The sequence below is a fragment of the Euphorbia lathyris genome, chromosome 6 (genome assembly GCF_963576675.1).
Source record: "Euphorbia lathyris chromosome 6, ddEupLath1.1, whole genome shotgun sequence".
In the NCBI taxonomy this organism is placed as follows: domain Eukaryota; kingdom Viridiplantae; phylum Streptophyta; class Magnoliopsida; order Malpighiales; family Euphorbiaceae; genus Euphorbia; species Euphorbia lathyris.
The window spans coordinates 41666760-41685034 of NC_088915.1; the positions used below are offsets into that span (position 1 = coordinate 41666760).

The window sequence follows — 18275 nt, forward strand, 5'->3', positions numbered from 1 at the left end:
GAGCTTTTTGTCGTGCCACTGCTTGGTCCTGGCTTTGTAATTCACCGCATTTTCGTATGAGAACAGTCTGAATTCCTCCATTTTGCTCAGTTGTAAACTTCTCTGTTCACTAACAGCCTGCGTCTCAAAATTTAAAAATGTTAACGCCCAAAATGCGCGGTGTTCCATTTCCACTGGCAAGTGACAAGATTTCCCGTATAACAACCGAAACGGAGACATTCTAATCGGTGTTTTATAAGCGGTACGATATGCCCATAGAGCATCATCGAGCTTGTTTGCCCAATCCTTCCGAGAGTTGCCAACAGTTTTCTCTAAGATTCTTTTTATTTCTCTATTGGAGATCTCCACCTGTCCACTGGTTTGTGGATGGTATGGTGTGGCAACCCTGTGTGAGACTCCGAGTTTTCCCATTAATTTTTCAAATTTCGCATTACAGAAGTGGGTCCCTTGATCACTGATGATCGCTCGCGGGACCCCGAATCTGGCAAACAGTCTTTTCAGAAATTTGACTACTACACGGGCGTCATTGGTGGGACTAGCTATTGCTTCGACCCACTTGCTCACATAATCCACAGCCACTAAGATGTATTTATTCCCTTGGGAAGTTGGGAATGGTCCCATAAAATCTATGCCCCAGATGTCAAAAATTTCGCGCACAACTATGTTGTTTAGGGGCATAGCATTTTGAGCCGAAATGTTTCCAGTTCGTTGGCACTCATTGCAAGTTCCAACGAATGCATTAGCATCCTTAAAAAGAGTGGGCCAGAAGAAACCTGATTGGAGGACCTTTGCTGCGGTACGGCTTGCACTATGGTGTCCTCCAGCTTCAGGTCATGACAGTGGCTTAGAACATCCTGTCCTTCTTCTTACGATATGCATCTTCGAATGATTTGGTCCGCGCACAACCTGAAAAGGTAAGGGTCATCCCAAAAGTAATATTTGATTTCGGAGAAAAACTTCCTTTTTTGATTCGTGGATAGGTTGTGTGGTTTGAGCGAAGTTGCAAGGTAATTAGCTATATCGGCGAACCATGGCGCAGACTGTGCCGCATATAGATGCTCGTCAGGAAACCTTTCAACGATTTCTGCTTGTTCAAACCTGCCTTTGTGATCTATCCTTGATAAATGATCTGCTGCAACATTCTCCGTTCCCTTTTTATCCTTAATTTCCAAATCGAACTCCTGAAGTAATAGCAACCATCGGATCAACCTTGGCTTAGCATCCTTTTTCGCGAACAAGTATCGCAACGCTGCGTGATCTGTGTGAACAATCACCCTGGATAAGACCAAGTAGGGCCTGAATTTGTCGAAAGCATACACAACTGCCAGAAGTTCCTTCTCGGTAGTTGTATAGTTTTGCTGGGCCTTGTTCAATGTCTTGCTGGCATAGTAGATAGGTCGAAACTTCTTCTCAATCCTTTGTCCAAGAACAGCTCCCACACAAGTGTCGCTTGCGTCGCACATCATTTCAAAAGGTTGCTCCCAATCTGGTCCTGCCAGTATAGGTGAGTTGATCAGCTTAGTCTTCAAGAGCTCAAAGGCCTTCAAACAGTCTGCATTGAAAGAGAATTCGGCTTCCTTATGGAGTAGGGCTGACAATGGGAGTGCAATCTTTGAAAAATCTTTTATAAACCGGCGATAAAACCCTGCGTGCCCCAAAAAACTTCTCACATCTTTGACGTTTGTAGGCACAGCCAGCTTCTCGATTACTTCCACTTTTGCCTTGTCCACTTCCATTCCTTTCTCAGAAATTTTATGCCCTAGGACAATTCCTCCAGTGACCATGAAATGGCACTTTTCCCAGTTCAAGACTAAGTTAGTCTCCTTGCATCGCGTGAGCACCGCTTCAAGGTTGTTCAGACAGCTATCAAATGAGCTTCCATAGACCGAGAAGTCATCCATAAATATTTCCACAGTCCGCTCCACCATGTCATGAAAAATAGACATCATACATCTTTGAAAAGTGGCAGGAGCATTGCACAGTCTGAAAGGCATCCTTCTGTAAGCATAAGTCCCATACGGACATGTGAACGTGGTTTTCTCCTGGTCCTCACAATGAATTGCGATTTGGTTATATCCTGAATACCCATCAAGAAAACAATAGAATGCGTAGCCCGCTAGTCTTTCTAACATCTGGTCAATGAAGGGTAAGGGGAAATGGTCCTTCCTTGTGGCTTCATTAAGCTTTCTGTAGTCGACACAAACTCTCCACCCTGTTATTGTTCTTGTGGGTACTAGCTCGTCCTTCTCATTTAGGACTACGGTTGTTCCTCCTTTCTTTGGCACAACGTGAACAGGGCTTGTCCACACACTATCAGATATTGGGTAGATAATGCCAGCATCGAGAAGCTTGATCACCTCCTTTCTCACAACCTCCTTCATGTGGGGATTGAGCCTTCGTTGCGGCTGAACAGTTGGTATGTGGTCCTTTTCCATCAAGATTCTATGAACACAGACTGCAGGGCTAATTCCTTTGATGTCATCTATTTTCCATGCTATTGCACGCTTGTTTCTTCGCAAGACTGCCATTAGTTGCGCCTTTTGGTCAGGAGTTAATTTTGATGATATGATGACAGGACTTCCGCTGGGTGGTTCAAGGAAAGCGTACTCGAGATGTTCAGGCAACGGCTTCAATTCTGGCTTAGACACAGGCACAGTTGGTACCTCTGGTGGTTCCTGATGAGTTGGAATAGCAGGGTCTGACGGAGGTGTCGGAAAGTTGCTTTCAATGGAACAGCCTGTTCCCTCGCATATGTTCACCTCTCTCCCCAATAAAGTTTCTAATGTGTCCTGTTCCTGCAAAGTAGTAAGACTCTGAAAATCATCTAAGAAACAGCATGTGTCATCATTATTATTCGCACGCCTCATTGCTTCATTCATTTTAAATATGACTTCCTCACCATTTATCCTTAAGAATAACTTTCCCTCTCCTACATCTATCAATGCTTTTCCTGTCGCTAGAAATGGTCTACCTAGGATAATAGGGACATGCAAATCTTCATCAATGTCCATTATAATGAAATCAACGGGCAAAATGAATTTTCCTACTTGGACTAACACGTCTTCCACTACTCCCCTAGGATAGCATACAGAACGATCAGCTAATTGAATTGACATACGAGTGGGTTGTGGTTCTCCTAACCCGAGTTGTGCATATACAGAATACGGCATTAGGTTTATGCTAGCTCCTAGGTCGCAAAGTGCATTTTCAATAGTCAGCTTTCCAATTGAACAAGGAATCGAAAAACTCCCTGGATCTTTTAACTTCTTTAGAAGCTGCTGCTTGTTTTGGAGTATGGACGAACAGTCTCTGTTGAGTTGTATCATGGAAATGTTCTCCAGTTTCTTCTTGTTCGATAGGATATCTTTAAGGAACTTTGCATATGTTGGCATTTGCGCCAGTGCTTCCACAAAAGGTATGTTGATATGCAGTTTCCTCAAAGTGTCCAACACTTTAGAATTCTGCTCTTCCAACTTCTTGTTGATTAGCCGCGTTGGATATGGCACAGGTGGGACATACGGCTGTGGTGGTTTACATGCTCTTTCCTCCTCTTGATCTGGCTTACTTTCTTGGTTAGCCTTCCTCGTTTCTTCATTACCAGGAACAGCTTGTTCCAGTTCCCCTTCAGCTTCTTTGGATGTTCCTGCACGCTCAGCATCCTTATTAGATAAAACTACTGGTTGAGTTTCCTTACCAGACCTTAAGGTGATTGCCATGACGTCGCCTTTAGGATTTGGCTCAGTATTGCTCGGCATTATCCCCTTTCCTTTTGATGTGGATGCGGCGATTTGGTGGACTTGTGTTTCCAGATTCTTGATCGATGCCTGCGTTTGTTTCATGAACTGCATCATCATTGTTTTCATATCTGGTTCGACTTCTTCCTTTTGTGGCACAGGTTGCTTATAATGCTGCTGAGGTTGTCTTTGGTAATGTCCTCCTTGCTGTTGTTGATACCTCGGCTGATCTTGATACTGTGATGGTCCCTGCTGGTCTGGTTGGCCAGTCCATCCAAAATTTGGATGGTTCCTGGTTTCAAAGTTGTAGGTGTTAGAATAACGGTTGGGCTGATTCCTCTGATTGTACTCTGCGTAGTCGCATTCAGCCCGTGTGCCTTTTCCTTGCTTAACTCCAGGACAGTTGATAGTGAAATGAGCTCCTCCGCAAAAACCACAACTGTCATTGAATGGTGGTTCACTAAATGGTGGTTCATTGTGAATGGACGAGACATTTATCTTTCCCAGCTGCCGAGTAAGCTGTTCTACTTGGCTTGTTAGTTTTGACACGACATCCTCGTTTCCTATCCTTTTTCCTTCACTTCTTGACGAATGCCAGTTGTAACTCGTGCTGACCACTTTCTCTATTAGGTCATATAAAGCTTGTGGCTCTAGATCTTCTGGGTTACCATTCGCGATAGATTCGATCTGGATTTTGTAAACGTTGGTCGCGCCATTGTAAAAATTCTGCATTTGCATCCACATAGGGATACCATGATTTGGCACCCTTCTGAGCAGCTCCTTGTATCTTTCCCATGCTTCCGCCAGCAACTCATCTTCGTCCTGTATGAAGCGTGACACTTCATTTCGTAGCTTGATGGCTTGTCGAGGCGGAAAATACTTCATCAGAAAAGTTCTTGCCATCTCTTCCCAACTCGTGATCGTTCCAGGCTGTAAATTTCGCAGCCATGTTTTTGCTTTATCCCTCAGTGAAAAAGGAAACAGCTTCAATCTGATCACGTCATCAGAGACACCTCTGTTCGACCTGAATGTGTTGCACAAGGTGATGAATTCTTAAAGATGCCCATTAGGATCTTCAGATTGAAACCCATTAAATTGCACCGAGGCTTGGATCATTTGTATCATGGACCCTTTGACTTCGAACATGTTATTCCCCTCGTTGGGCAATACGATACACGATGAGTGTCCCTTGGTAGTTGGCCTAGAGTAGTCTCTGATTCTCATAACAGGAGGGTTATTATTTTCTCCTTCCTCTTCTTGGTTTGGTGGAACTTGCTGTTCTGGTCCTTCCCTTCCAGCCATTCTTCTCTCTCTTTGCCTTTCTCTCTGTCTAGCACATCGAGCTCCCACTCTGTTTCGTCTACACGTTCTCTCTAATTCGAGATCGATAGGAAAAACAGGAGGTGCAGCTCTACGCATAAACGGAAAATGACTTCTTTGTTCCTACACGCCTTAACACACAGATTAAAAACACCCTGTTTTACAGAAATTTCAGCTATAAATTTGTTGCTCTCAATCCCCGGCAACGGCGCCAAAAACTTGTTGTCCTCAGATGAGACTCTAGCAAGTGCACTAGATACAAGTAATAAAGTGATAAGTGAGTATCGTCTCCACAGGGATTGTGATTCAAATCAATATCGAAAATCGTTGCTAAACAGTGTGTGTTACAACAGTGTCTTCCTTTATGGTTGATTGTTTAATATTGGTTGTTTAATGACTCAGGCAGAATGATAAAACAAGGAAATGAGGTTACTTTGCAAAGATTTTAGGGAATAGAACAGGCTCGACATAATCGAACACGGTGTGCTACGTCTTACAACATTCCATGAATAAAAGACAATGCCAATGAAACCAAAGTATCAGTTTTGAAGTGAGTATGAGTCAACTGTCGTGTGTTCTCAAACTCCTAAGATTTACTAACATCTTTAGCGTCCTAAAGATACGTTCTTTCTAGCATTAAGAGCAAAACTGCATTTCTAGATGAGAAAACCCTTGACACAACCTTCTAACTTGTCAGCTTCGAAGTTGAGAGATCAATAGAGATATCGGTGAAAATGAAAGCAGTGTCCTATCATTCATCTAACACATACATACATGCTTGAGCAAGAAAGTTAAATCCTCATTGACCACGACATTGGAAAAACACTAAATATTCATAAAAACGTTGTAAAGCTTACATCACTGGGCCGGCCAGGCCGTGCCCGTTCAAAATGTCTACTCACTCATATCGAGCAGTGAGCAGAAGAGGATTCCTGATACAGCTTGAGACTCCATGGGAGCTCCCTTTCTTCCTTCTATTCTACTTGTCTAAAAACAAAACTAAGAAAAATATCCCATACTAATCCTTCTCTGCTTTTCCTATTTAAAGGGAAAAGACAGAGACCACCAAAATCGGTACAACTTTCGTACCCTTTTCTACAAACTAAGTCAACTACCTACTACAATTAAAATAAACTAAAATGATTAACTTTAGATTAACCCTTGAACACTCAAGGGGGTGAGACTTCAAATCATCTTGCTTCTTTAGGCAATCCCATCGCCACACACTTTCACCTGCCGCTCTGCCACTTTCCTGCCACTGCCACCAATCGATCTGTCGCTGTCTGTCATTGGATAATCCGGCGTTTAACCGTTGGATACAAGTAAGGCTCCACTCCTCATTGACATTAGCGAAATAAGCTGTTTCCAGCGAGTTTAGCATTTTTCTTTGCTTATCTGCACAAGGACATTAATTAGCCCTTATTCCTTACAAAATGATATAAAAATACCCGAATTCCCTTATAAATTATTTGTTAAACTTAGTCAATTTCATGCCTAACACATTTCTTAACAGATCATGATTGTAGCAATAGCCTGATTGGATATGATTTTTCAAATTGTTATAAAAAGCATAAGGGCAAATGACACAAGTGAATATAGATAATCTTTAGGTTATATTCAGGGAAAAACTAACCAATTAGCAAAAAAAAAAATCATATCAGATCTTGGCTTAGTTGTTCCTTTCATTAGATTGATCAGGATTAGTGTTGTACTTTTTAAATAATGGTTTTCCATTATAGGTAGCCAAAACAATATTGGTGAAGGCCCACAAACATGGAACAACTTAGAAGAGATATGGAACAACAATGATACCTTTGCTAAAGTGAGTAAATCTGTTGAATATGGAAGCAAAACAACTCCAATACCTATATCAAAAAGCCTAACATTTCGATTAGCAGCATCTTAGATCTACACATAACAAACCGAAATGAAGTGGATCGAAACTAACCTATAAACCCAAAAATAAAAAACAGCAACTAAGATAAGAAATTACCTTTGAAACCACAAAACGATTGAATGTATATACATGATAAGAATATTTAACAAAAAATCCATCAAAAGAAGAAAGAAAAACATGACAGAAGTAAACGAGCCTATATCTGAAGACAATAAATGGAAATGAAGCCGATCGAAGTTCTGGAAAGGAAGGGAAATGAAAATAATGACCCAAGCAGACGAAAATAATGACCCAAAACTATGACTTCCCACTTTTGACCTGGGAAAGTAAAAATTCACTAGACGTTAGACTTCCCAAAACCATTAATGATTGAAATTAGATTGTTTTCTATATCTTAAATTTTGATAATATCAACAAAATAAACATACAGGTATAATGAACCTAAAATAGAAGAGTAATATCTCCCTATTTAATTCGAAAAATTAATATTAGAAGCAATAAAATTAATGGCAGTAAATGGAAGCAGCCATGCTGCCTTCCGATAGGCAGCAATTAAGCAATATGTGATAAGCAAAAGTTGATGCCTTTCTATAGACAACCGGTAATCAAGAGCTTCTACCAAAGGAGGAGGTAAAATTCTAACATAGAAATGAAAGATTCTTCTACATTACTGTGATAGAATAAAAAAGAGCCAATGGAATTCTAATAGGAGTACTTTTCTCATTTCAGTAAGCATGAAAAAAGTGACAGCTAACTCTTGATCTATCTCAAGTAAATGATATTGTATATATCAGAAAACTTAATTATATTTCTTCACAATTACTAATATTAGCTAGGAAGGCACAAAATTTAGAAAACATAATAAAATATAAGGTATAAATGCAATCATACTTCTTGAACCTTGGAAAAAAAAAGAGAAGGGTTGTAGGCATATCTAACCTGCTTTCCTCATTTTATAAAAAAAACAATCAGCTAGTGTGAAAGCATGTTCTAGTGAAAACAAGAATCAAAACTGAAATGACTCATTTTCATAATAAAACATGGCTCTAATTAACAGCAACATTCGCACTAATATTTTGTAAATGGAATAATTTCAGACTCCATTAACAGCAGACCAGACAGAAGAAGTTCATTTTACATTAATTTAGTCATTTAACTACTTATACTAGTTGAACCGTAATAATTATGTAAGCATGAAGATTCATTCGAAGGTTATAGAAAAAACGATTTTATTATGTCATGTTTCAAGGCTGACCGAATTCAACAATTAATGTCATGTTTCAAGGCTGACCGAATTCAACAATTAATAAGAGCTGACGGAACATATCAGTTTGGTTTATTATGTCACATTCTAATAGAATCTTCACATCAACCCATGTGTGAGATTATATAATACTTCTTTTTCACAGGAAAAACTAAACCTGTTAAAAAATTAGGATACTTTGTGAGATTCATATAAATGATATTGTACATATCCAAAAACTTAATTCTATTTCTTGATAGTTACTAATATTAGCTAGGAAGGCAAAAAAGTTAGAAAAGATAATAAAATACAAGGTACAAATTCAATCATAATTCTTGAACCTAGGAAAAAAAGAAGATTTGTAGCAGGCGTATCTAAGTTGTGATAGTAAGAGTAAATGCAATCCTATCACACACATTTACCATAAAATGCAATTAAAAATTCCCATCATGTATATTCTATATGCAATTCTAAAGCATTAATTAGAAAGAAAATGACTTAAACCAGCGTCATTTATACAATTTAAAATCAGAAAACTGCTTACAGTCTATCATGAATTTTGCATAAATGCAAACTGATTCAAACACAAATCAGCAAACCAATTTGTTAATATGATATCCTAAATCCTAAATCCACATAGAACCCAAGAAAACTGCTTACAATCTATCATGAATTTTGCATAAATGCAAACTGATTCAAACACAAATCAGCAAACTAATTCGTTAATATGATATCCTAAATCCACATAGAACCCATATGAATCATAAATCCACCATGGTAAAGCTACACAAATAACCCATATGAATCCTAAATCCACCATTGTGTTCATCAATTAGCTTCTGAATCTCACACTACACACTTGAACAGTAAATACAGATAACTTAAAAAGTTAACAAACAAATTCCAATCCTCACCAAGTGAATTGTTGACATAATAATACACAATGAATTGCCAGTAAAATTTACTATCACAGAAGTATAGCAAGGACACACCTTTTCTCTGTCATTTAGCTTCTCTTCCCGAACACGTAATTCTTCCTCTTTTATTACTAATTTCTTTCTTGTGGCATCAAATTCATGCAGAAACAAAAGAGAAAAGTCAAGATATATAAAGAATGTACAATGCAGCAAGAGGAAAAAACATGCCTTCTCTTTTAGAACTAGGTTAGCCTGTCTACAGCTCATTTCATCTTCTTTCTTTTTCAACATGGAGTTTGCTTCATCAATTTTCCTTTGAGCCTCTTCAAGGTCTTTCTCTTTTTGCTTAAAGATCTTATCATTCTCATCGGACCTTTCCTCTCTTTGGTTAATAATTCTTTGTGCTTTTGACAGCCTCTCTTCTCCCTCTTGTAATTTCTGTTGCCATTCTCTCAAATCCTCCCTTTGTCTAGAGAATGCAGACTCATGTGCTTCTCTCCTAAGAAAATTCCAGATTAAATTGTCAAAAAACTTGAATAACCATAATAGAAAGATAATTTAGGAAGCAAATAGAACAAATATAAGCATCGGAAGGATCAATGAGAATACTCGGCAATGAAAGACAAACGCTCCCTTGCGAAGAGAACTCTCGAGATTCCACCTTATGTGACTTCCTTTCTAGTTCTGAGCTCTTTCTACTCACTTCAGCAAGTTTGTCATCAGCAACTCGTAATTTTGCCTCCACTTCTAGTGATTTCTCTTCAACATTGGTTATTAATGCATTTGCTTCAGCCAATTTTGAATCAGCAGTGAACTTAAGTTCCGCATTTTCACCACGCATCTCACGCACTGCCTTCTCTAACCCATGGCCAATGCTGTTAGCACATGTCCGATCCCAAGTTTAAAGAGAGGTGTTGGCATTTTCCGCATCACTTTTCGCCACAAAAAGGGGAAAAAGCGGTCGATTAAGGTTAGAGAAACGGATGAACTATTATGACTGTAATAGAGCCTGCATGGATTTTGAAATGGCCTAAGTGACGGTCCATGGATAGAGCTTGCAGGACGGTTAAACTGCCTTGGACTAGTGCTACTTTAACGGCTACTAGTATACTGCTTGATCATATTGGGAATATTTTTATAAATGCTTTGAAATCTTCTACTTGTTGTATTGTGCATAGTCTCCATGGTTTTGCAATTGATCCGTCTGGATTTTTATCTCCTTTTTCCATTGCTGCTTTGTTGAAGAACCTCAATGTGTCGGTTAATTGGGGAGGTAAATGGTGTTGATATGGGGTAGCATGATTCTGATAGTACAAGTTCTGAACTTTGGTAGGCATCTTTATTTTCCGAATAGAAGCAACTACAACTTGAGCTAAGCCTGTGAAAGGGCTTCCTTTTGGGTTATCATGGATGTAAAATTTGTTACCAGCAAGGAAAACAACTAGACCAATAAAAGTAGCTACAAAACATATCCCAAACACAACTGACGTTATCTTGTACATACACAATGCCTGTGAAAGCTATGACAGCAAAAAAGTACAATTCGAAGAAAACCCAGTTGAAAAACGTAGCTTGATCCTTTTGTTTATCAAATTGGTTTGCTCCCATTGTTGATGATACAAATCTAGATACTCCAAATCCAATACAACCCAGGATTAAGTCTCCATATAATAATGCATACTAAAATTTAGATGGACTTTCGCAAATACTTGATCCTGTTTCGCATGGTTTAGGCCTCAATGCATCAAGTACTGATGTTAATGTTATAAACTAAATTAATTAATGCATGAAAATTGTGGTGGTGAAGATTGGGTTGTAGAAGTTCCCAGGTAGATGTGCAAATGAAGGTATTGAGCTGTGTGCTGGGAAATTAGAAAGAAATGCAAAGGGATACCTCATAACAACGACCAACATGAAGTTTGTTCAGATTCGTACAGCCCTTAGTTAATCATTTGGCAGTATAATAAATCCAACTCAGAATCCTGAAATGCAGGGTCATAAAATTTTGAAGGAACTGTAGTAGGGCTGGGAGCCAAGAAAAAATTCCAGAAGCCAGACAAAGACTTAACAAAGGGTAAGCCCTTAGCCCAGAAGGCAGTAGAATCAAGAGATTTTTGAACTGCATCATCATCCCAAACAGCATTCTTGGATACCGAAAAATCCACTTGATTGCGCTGATACCAGTATCTTAGAGATCCTATCCACACAAAAAGACAATAAAGGATTCCCAGATAAGCGAGAGAATTTGGATAAGACACTAAAACCCATAGATTCTTTACAAGAAGAAAATAATGGAAACTTAACCAGATTCAAAGAAAAAAATCAATATAAATAATGCACGAAGTGTCAAATTCCGAATAAAAGAATCCGTGAATCATTTTTAACAAAAATTAAACAGCACATAAACTCTCAAATTCCGAAATGGCAATCATAAGTAATTAGAGTGAAGTAATTAAAATTAAAAATTAATGGAAATCGTACCTTCAACGGATTCATGGCAGTGCAAATTGACATGAGGATCCCTCTTTCTTTACTTTATAAATGACGGATCCTCCCAAACCCTGTGACCACTTTCAAATGGAGATACAAGTTTTGAAACCAAAGAGGCCATTGAACCATAAAAACTGCGATAATACCAGAATCAGAAATCAAACAACAAACGAAAACCAAAACGTATGAATGGTTTTGACATTGTGGAAGCGGCGAGCAAGTAGGTTGATGAAGAGGTCTGGGTTCCTCGAAGCTCCAATGCGGTTGAGACGCTAGAGGGAAAGCCACAACTTACCGATAAGAGAACAGGCATCGGGGTCAACTTTGAATTTGGGGGTGATGTATAAAATTGGGAATAAGCAATGAAATTGGGAATGAGAAAGGGTGGAGGGAACCACGAAAAATTAGGGGAAAGTAAAGCGGGAAAGTTAAATATTTTAAGGAAAACTATTTGGGGAGATTCAATGACAATAAAAAAAAGTCTAATTAATATTAACCTAAAATAATACTATGAGAATAATAAAATCTAAATTTAGTAAATGGATTAAGGTGTAAAAATATCCCTAACATTTTGTTTATGAGTAATTTTATTTCTAACGTCTAAAATATACAATTTTACCCCTAACGTTTGTAGTCAAGAGCAATTTTACTCCTAACGTTGATAATTTCGATCAATTTCAGACAATATTATAAAAACACAGGTATTTTTGTAGTGCGTGTGTTTTATAATAATATTTAAAATTGACCAAACTTGCGAATGTTAGAGATAAAATTGCTCTTGGCTACCAATGTTAGGGGTAAACTTGCACCATTTTAGACGTTAGGGGTAAAATTGCTCATGACTGTAAACGTTAGGGGTATTTTTGCACCTTATCTCTTTTTTTTCCTCATATGTAAAACATACTACATAATAAAGTGTTTCAATTTTTTGTATATCTCTTGCAACACTTTATAAATAGTGTTCGAAAATACCATAGTAAAGTTAATTTAACATATCTTTGGCAACACTTTCTAAATAATGTTGCAATTGATCGAATTTAATCCTATAAATTGCAACACTTTAGGGGCAACACATGTGTTTTAGGTTGCAAAAGACCATCTATGGTGTAGTGAGTGCTTGTGCTATGGCCCCATTATTGTCATAGAAAACATCAACTGATCTTAGAGAGTTTGACCTACTCCTAAATCAGTTATGAACTTCTTAATCCAAACTTCTTCCTCTGCATCATCACATGCAACGATGTACTTAGCTTCCGTCATAGATTCGGCAATGGTTGGCTACTTTAAGGATCTCCAACTAATGGCATCGCCATTCAGGAGAAATCCATACCCAGTATGTGACTAGTTATCATCCTTAAAACCCCGGTCAATGTAACCTGATATTGCCATTCCTCCTACCCATCAAATACTAAGAAAAACATCCTTGGTACGGTTGAGGTACTTCAGGATTGCCTTGACTATCTTCCAGTGTTCCTTATCGGGATCTGAATGGCACCGACTAGTCATGTTTGGTGCAACACGCAACATCTGGCCTTGTACATAACATAGAGTACATGATGTATTCTTGTCTATGTACGATGCCTGACTCAAGCCTAGAAGTCGGTTGGATCTAACCTTGTAGATCTTGATCGGCTTCTCCTAAGTCTTTGATTGTGAAGCATTTACTCAACCACTGCTTGATCTTGCAGTGTTAATATATTGCCTCCAATGAGCAGTATGTCATCGACATACAATATTAGAAAAGTGGATATGCTCCCACTGAATTTCATATACACACAGGGTTCATCGGAATTCTGTACTAATCTACTTGAAACACCACCTGTATAACCGATTTAGCCTCCTCAATGTTTTGAGGATCTATATCAGTTCCCAAAGCATCCTCAACATAAGCTGCAAGAGTTTGTGAGTCTTGAATCTCAACGAGATCAATATCACTCCCACTGTCTACTTTGGAAAGGAATTCCTTTTCCAAAAAAACTGCAAACCTAGCCACGAATGTTTTATTCTCAGCTGGGTTGTAGAAGTAATAACCCTTAGTTTCCTTAGGGTAACCCACGAACTGGCATTTAACAGATCTGGACTCTAGTTTGCCACTTATCAATTTCTTGACGTGTGCATCAAAGCCCTAAATCTTCATAAAGGAAACGTTGGGCTTTCGGCCTGTCCATAATTCATATGGTGTTCCTTCAACTGCCTTGCTCAGTGTATTGTTAATTATATGAGCAGCAGTTTCCAAAGCAAATCCCTAAAAGGAGATAGGGAGAGAAGCTTGACTCATCATTGAGGACCATGTCGAGCAGGGTCTTATTCCTCCTTTCTGACACTCCATTCCATTGGGGTGTACCAAGAGGAGTGAGTTGGGATACAATCCCACACTCTCTCAAGAATGAGACAAACTCTTGGCTCAAGTATTCGCCCCCTCTATCAGACCGAAGCGCTTTTACTTTCTTGCCAAGTTGATTTTCTACTTCATTTTGAAATCTTTGAATCTCAGAAGAGTTTCAGATTTATGTTTCATCAGATACACATACCCAAGTCATCTGTGAAGGTAACAAAGTGCAGAAAGATCTAGCACTGGTGCTCATTGGATCGCATACATCTGAGTGTATCAGCTCTAACAGCTCCGTGGCCCTTACACCAGTTTTGGTGAAAGGCGCCTTTGTCATCTTCCCTCTTAAACAAGATTCACACGTGTCATAAGACTGCATGTCAAATGACCCTAGCGCTCCATTAGAGTGAAGCCTAGTTATGCGTTTCTCATTTATGTGGCTAAGATGACAGTGCCAGATATATGTAGGATTCAATTCATTAGTCTTAATCCTTTTAGCTTTTATGTTATAGATTGATTCACTACGTTTTAGATCAAGGATATACAAACCATTTTCTAGAAATGCGGTTCCATAAATAATATTGCCACGATGTATAGACACCATACCACGTCCAATATTAAAATTAAAACCATAAATATCCAACAAAGAAACTGAAATAATATTCCTGTGCATTGCAGGTACAAGATAACAATTTCTAATTTCTAAAACTAATCCACTAGGTATCTTTAAGATTAATCTTCAATCTTTAAGGCCTCTACATGAGCACCATTGTCGACTCGAAGATCCACTTCACCAGATCCCAACAATCTCCTATTTCTTTGTCCCTACACATTTGAACAAATGTGAGTACCACATCTAGTGTTTACAACCCAAGATGTAGAAATAGCCAGATTAAGTTAAACAACATAAATACCTGAACCAGAAGCTTCGTTCTTCTATTTCTCCCTTAGCTTTGGACACCCATTTTTCCAGTGTCCCTTCTCATTACACTCATGGCAGATATCATCTGCTGAGGCCAACCTACCTTTAGAAGCTGCCGCCTTCCTAGCCTTGGGCTTGGCCTTTTGGGCCTTCGCTTTGGACTTGGACTTGGCCTTTCCCTTAGGCACGTTCCCTTTGTTGACCAGCAACACTTCTGGGGTCCTCTTGCAGGATTGCTCAGCAAGTTTCAACATGCTATGCAATTCTACTATAGACTTATCAACGCCCTGCATGTGGAAGTGCATGATAAACTGATTGTAGGATGCCAGAAGTGATCCAAGAATGATATCGACTGCTAGTTGTGCAGGCATTGGTGAGCCAAGCCTTGACAATGTGTCAATAAAACCCTTCAACTTTAGCACGTGTGTGCTAACAGAAGTCCCGGCTTGCATCGTAGTGATGCATAGCGCCTTTGTTGTCAAGTATATTTCCTGACGAGCTTGATCTTGGAACATCCTTTTGAGTTGATCCATGATCTCAAAGGCGTGCTGCTCCATGAATTGTTTCTGAAGATCAGGAACCATGGTACCCAGTATAATGCATGACACATCTCTATCATCTTTAACATGTCGGTCATACTCTGCCATTTGATCAGCGGTTACGCCCCGACCTGTAGGACGAGCTACTGGTAAGGCAACATTCAGCACATATTCCTTCGACTCGTGTCTAAGAACTATTTGCAAGTTCCTGGACCAGTCAAGGAAATTAGTCCCTGAAAGCTTTTCCTTTTCCAGGAGTGGTCTGAGTGAGTTATTGCTTGTTGCAGCCATTTAAGTTTCTTTTCATGTAATTCTGATGTGGAGTTTAATCTACGTGGAAAAATTACATTAGAGTTAGAATAATGGGCTTAAGCCAAATATCAAATTAATAATCCATTTTAATTCGTTATTGGTGATATTTATTTGGCTGTCTTGACCAAGATCCACAATCCATCAACAATAGACCGAGCTAGGGCTCCGCCATCGACCATTGACGATTTGGTAGGATAAACTATCCAATCCTCCGCAAGGACTCTTGGTTTGATGGGCTTTGTGACACTTAGCCCATCTGTGCTTAGGACCCGCTCTGAGCTAATGCTACCCACGTTGAGTCCAACCACCATACACGCGTTAGCCATACCGAAGTATCCTAACCCTCGACGGCCCACTAATTACTACAGCATACCTGCTAGGGCACGTCATACACTGTAGCACCACCTGGGAGGAAGAGGTGTGAATCTGGAAAGCACTTTTAAGAGACTCAATATTTCATTATCCGGATTAATTAAGTGATACGGCTTTAACATATAATTATCGCGGGTGATGATCTGATGATCATTGCTACTTATATTTCATGTTATACTAAGCAATTGTATAATCAAAATAAACATAGAGACTCTATGGGCCTTATAATACATCCTAGTGAAACTAGATATACTATCTAATCTTCACGGGCTTGCTTCAAGTCTCATTGGGCTCCCACCATGGGCTTCTTCACGACCAATTACAATTTTATGAATAGAACCTATTCTAAAATTACATTAATGAAAGAATGGCACGCATGCCATATTTCCCAAAATAAATTAAATTACAAACCGACTTTAATTTAGGGCACATAGAACTCTATAACACATTGCTGCACGGTAAGACATATAAATATAATGCATGATCATGACATTCCAAAATCATCTAATAAAGTTAAGCCGAGTTACTTAGGGTGAAATCGCCAATTTTACCATATGTGATTAAGGCCCATAAAGGCCCAAACGGTTAACATCCATTTGAATGCAAAATTACAATTTTGCTCTCACTGAATTTTAGGGTCGTCACATATTTAAAATTTAGCCCTCACAATTTAAACCGGTGTCACGGTCCATTGGGCCAATTTCACAAATTAACCATATTCAATTTTATACAAATTATCAATTCGATCAAAAATTAAATATGCATGCCAATCAAAAACATTTTAATACCAATTAGTTTTTATTAAAAATTGTTTAATAAATTAAACGGTATTAGTCCCTGATTTTATTAAAATCACCCGTGAAATTTTTTAAAGATTATAATTAGTCCCGTTAAATCCAAAATTAGACTAATTCTGAATTTTTGACGGACCCGGGACAGCGACGGGGCTGTTGTCCACGGACAGCAGCTCCGTGGCTACTCTCTAGCGGACATTAGTAGTGCTGCTGTCCGCCCAACAGCAGCCGCGGGCCTGCTGTTCGCGGACAGCAGTCCCGCGACTGCTATTCCGTGTCCGAAACTATTTTTTTCCTTTTTTACTGTTTAAATAAAACTGCTGCTGTTTTTTTAAAATTTATTATTCTAAAATTAATTTCAGAACCAAACACACCAAAAATACAGACATAAATAAAATTGAAAACTTCCTAGAACAATTTCTACGCGAGGAATTAATAGGAAATGTCAAAAAGCTTGATTTGGAAAAATAATAAAACCAAATCATATTAATTTTACAATCAATCAAAACGGACTAAACCATGGCTCTGATACCACTGTTAGGGATTAGTGCCAGTTAATCAACTGTAGCGCAGCGGAATTACGGTTTAAAAATTTATTTCTAATCCCTTATAGTTTGATCTTTGTCCATTAACCATTGATTGAATAAAACTCTTTTGGATCTGTTTAAGGGTAAAAACTTACCCGGACTGTCTCTTCTAGAGACGGCTGAAGAATCCACAAAGTAGTAAGATCTCCGTAGTCAGGTGCACGAGCAGCTATCGAGCCAGAACCGGTGCTAGCCGAAGAACGAGAGAGATTGTGATATTTGCCAAATCAAAATCCCACTTTTCAATTGGAATACATGTTTTCGCCGCAAATCCTAATTCAATTTAGGTGGGTGGCCGAATGTTATGTATGTTAGGTTAATTAGGTTTTGAGTGTTTTAATTTTTATATATAGTGTATTCCTAAACCTAATTGGTTTAGGGTTAATTGGTTAATTACAAAACTAATCCAATCCTAATCTAATTACATAAATAAATACCAATAATATTTATTCTATACAATTAATTATGATTAGATTAAATTTAATTACCCCAATTAAATGAATAACACTAATTAATAAATTAACGTATTGATCTATTTAATTATTCACTGAATGCAATTTGATTAATTTACAAATTAACTAATTACATCGCGCAAAGTAATTAATCAATTAAATACTCAACACTTAAGACCATTAATTAATTACCTTGATACAAAGTATTAATTAATCAATTAATTAACCACCAATTAATTACCTTGACATTTTACTGTCAATCAATTAATTAATTCTATCTCTCCAATGTACCATTCTATAAGTTCTAACTCAGATGTTCGATGTGCACGATCCTATGGGACTGTCCTTAGCTAGCAGTGGGCTTATG

The 18275-nt window shown here is 38.4% G+C and overlaps 1 protein-coding gene across 4 annotated transcripts; it reads right to left on the minus strand.

Annotated features, from left to right (window-relative positions):
• Positions 1 to 5869: 5869 nt before the first annotated feature.
• Positions 5870 to 11974, minus strand: LOC136234008 (protein CROWDED NUCLEI 1-like). Of its 4 annotated transcripts, none has more exons than XR_010691017.1 (5): positions 11593 to 11974; positions 11006 to 11308; positions 9187 to 9610; positions 6867 to 6933; positions 5870 to 6449 (listed from the first exon to the last, which is right to left on the minus strand). XR_010691017.1 is itself a non-coding variant. In XM_066023756.1 (5 exons), the coding sequence occupies exons 2-4, from the start codon at positions 11023 to 11025 to the stop codon at positions 6872 to 6874; spliced, it is 492 nt and encodes a 163-aa protein (XP_065879828.1). In that variant the 5' UTR covers positions 11026 to 11308; positions 11593 to 11974; the 3' UTR covers positions 5870 to 6449; positions 6867 to 6871. The 4 variants fall into 4 exon arrangements, 2 of the variants coding, with proteins under 2 accessions (XP_065879828.1, XP_065879829.1); XR_010691018.1 differs by adding an exon at positions 9721 to 10489 and having other exon boundaries at positions 6867 to 9610; XM_066023756.1 differs by having other exon boundaries at positions 6867 to 6919.
• Positions 11975 to 18275: the final 6301 nt, after the last annotated feature.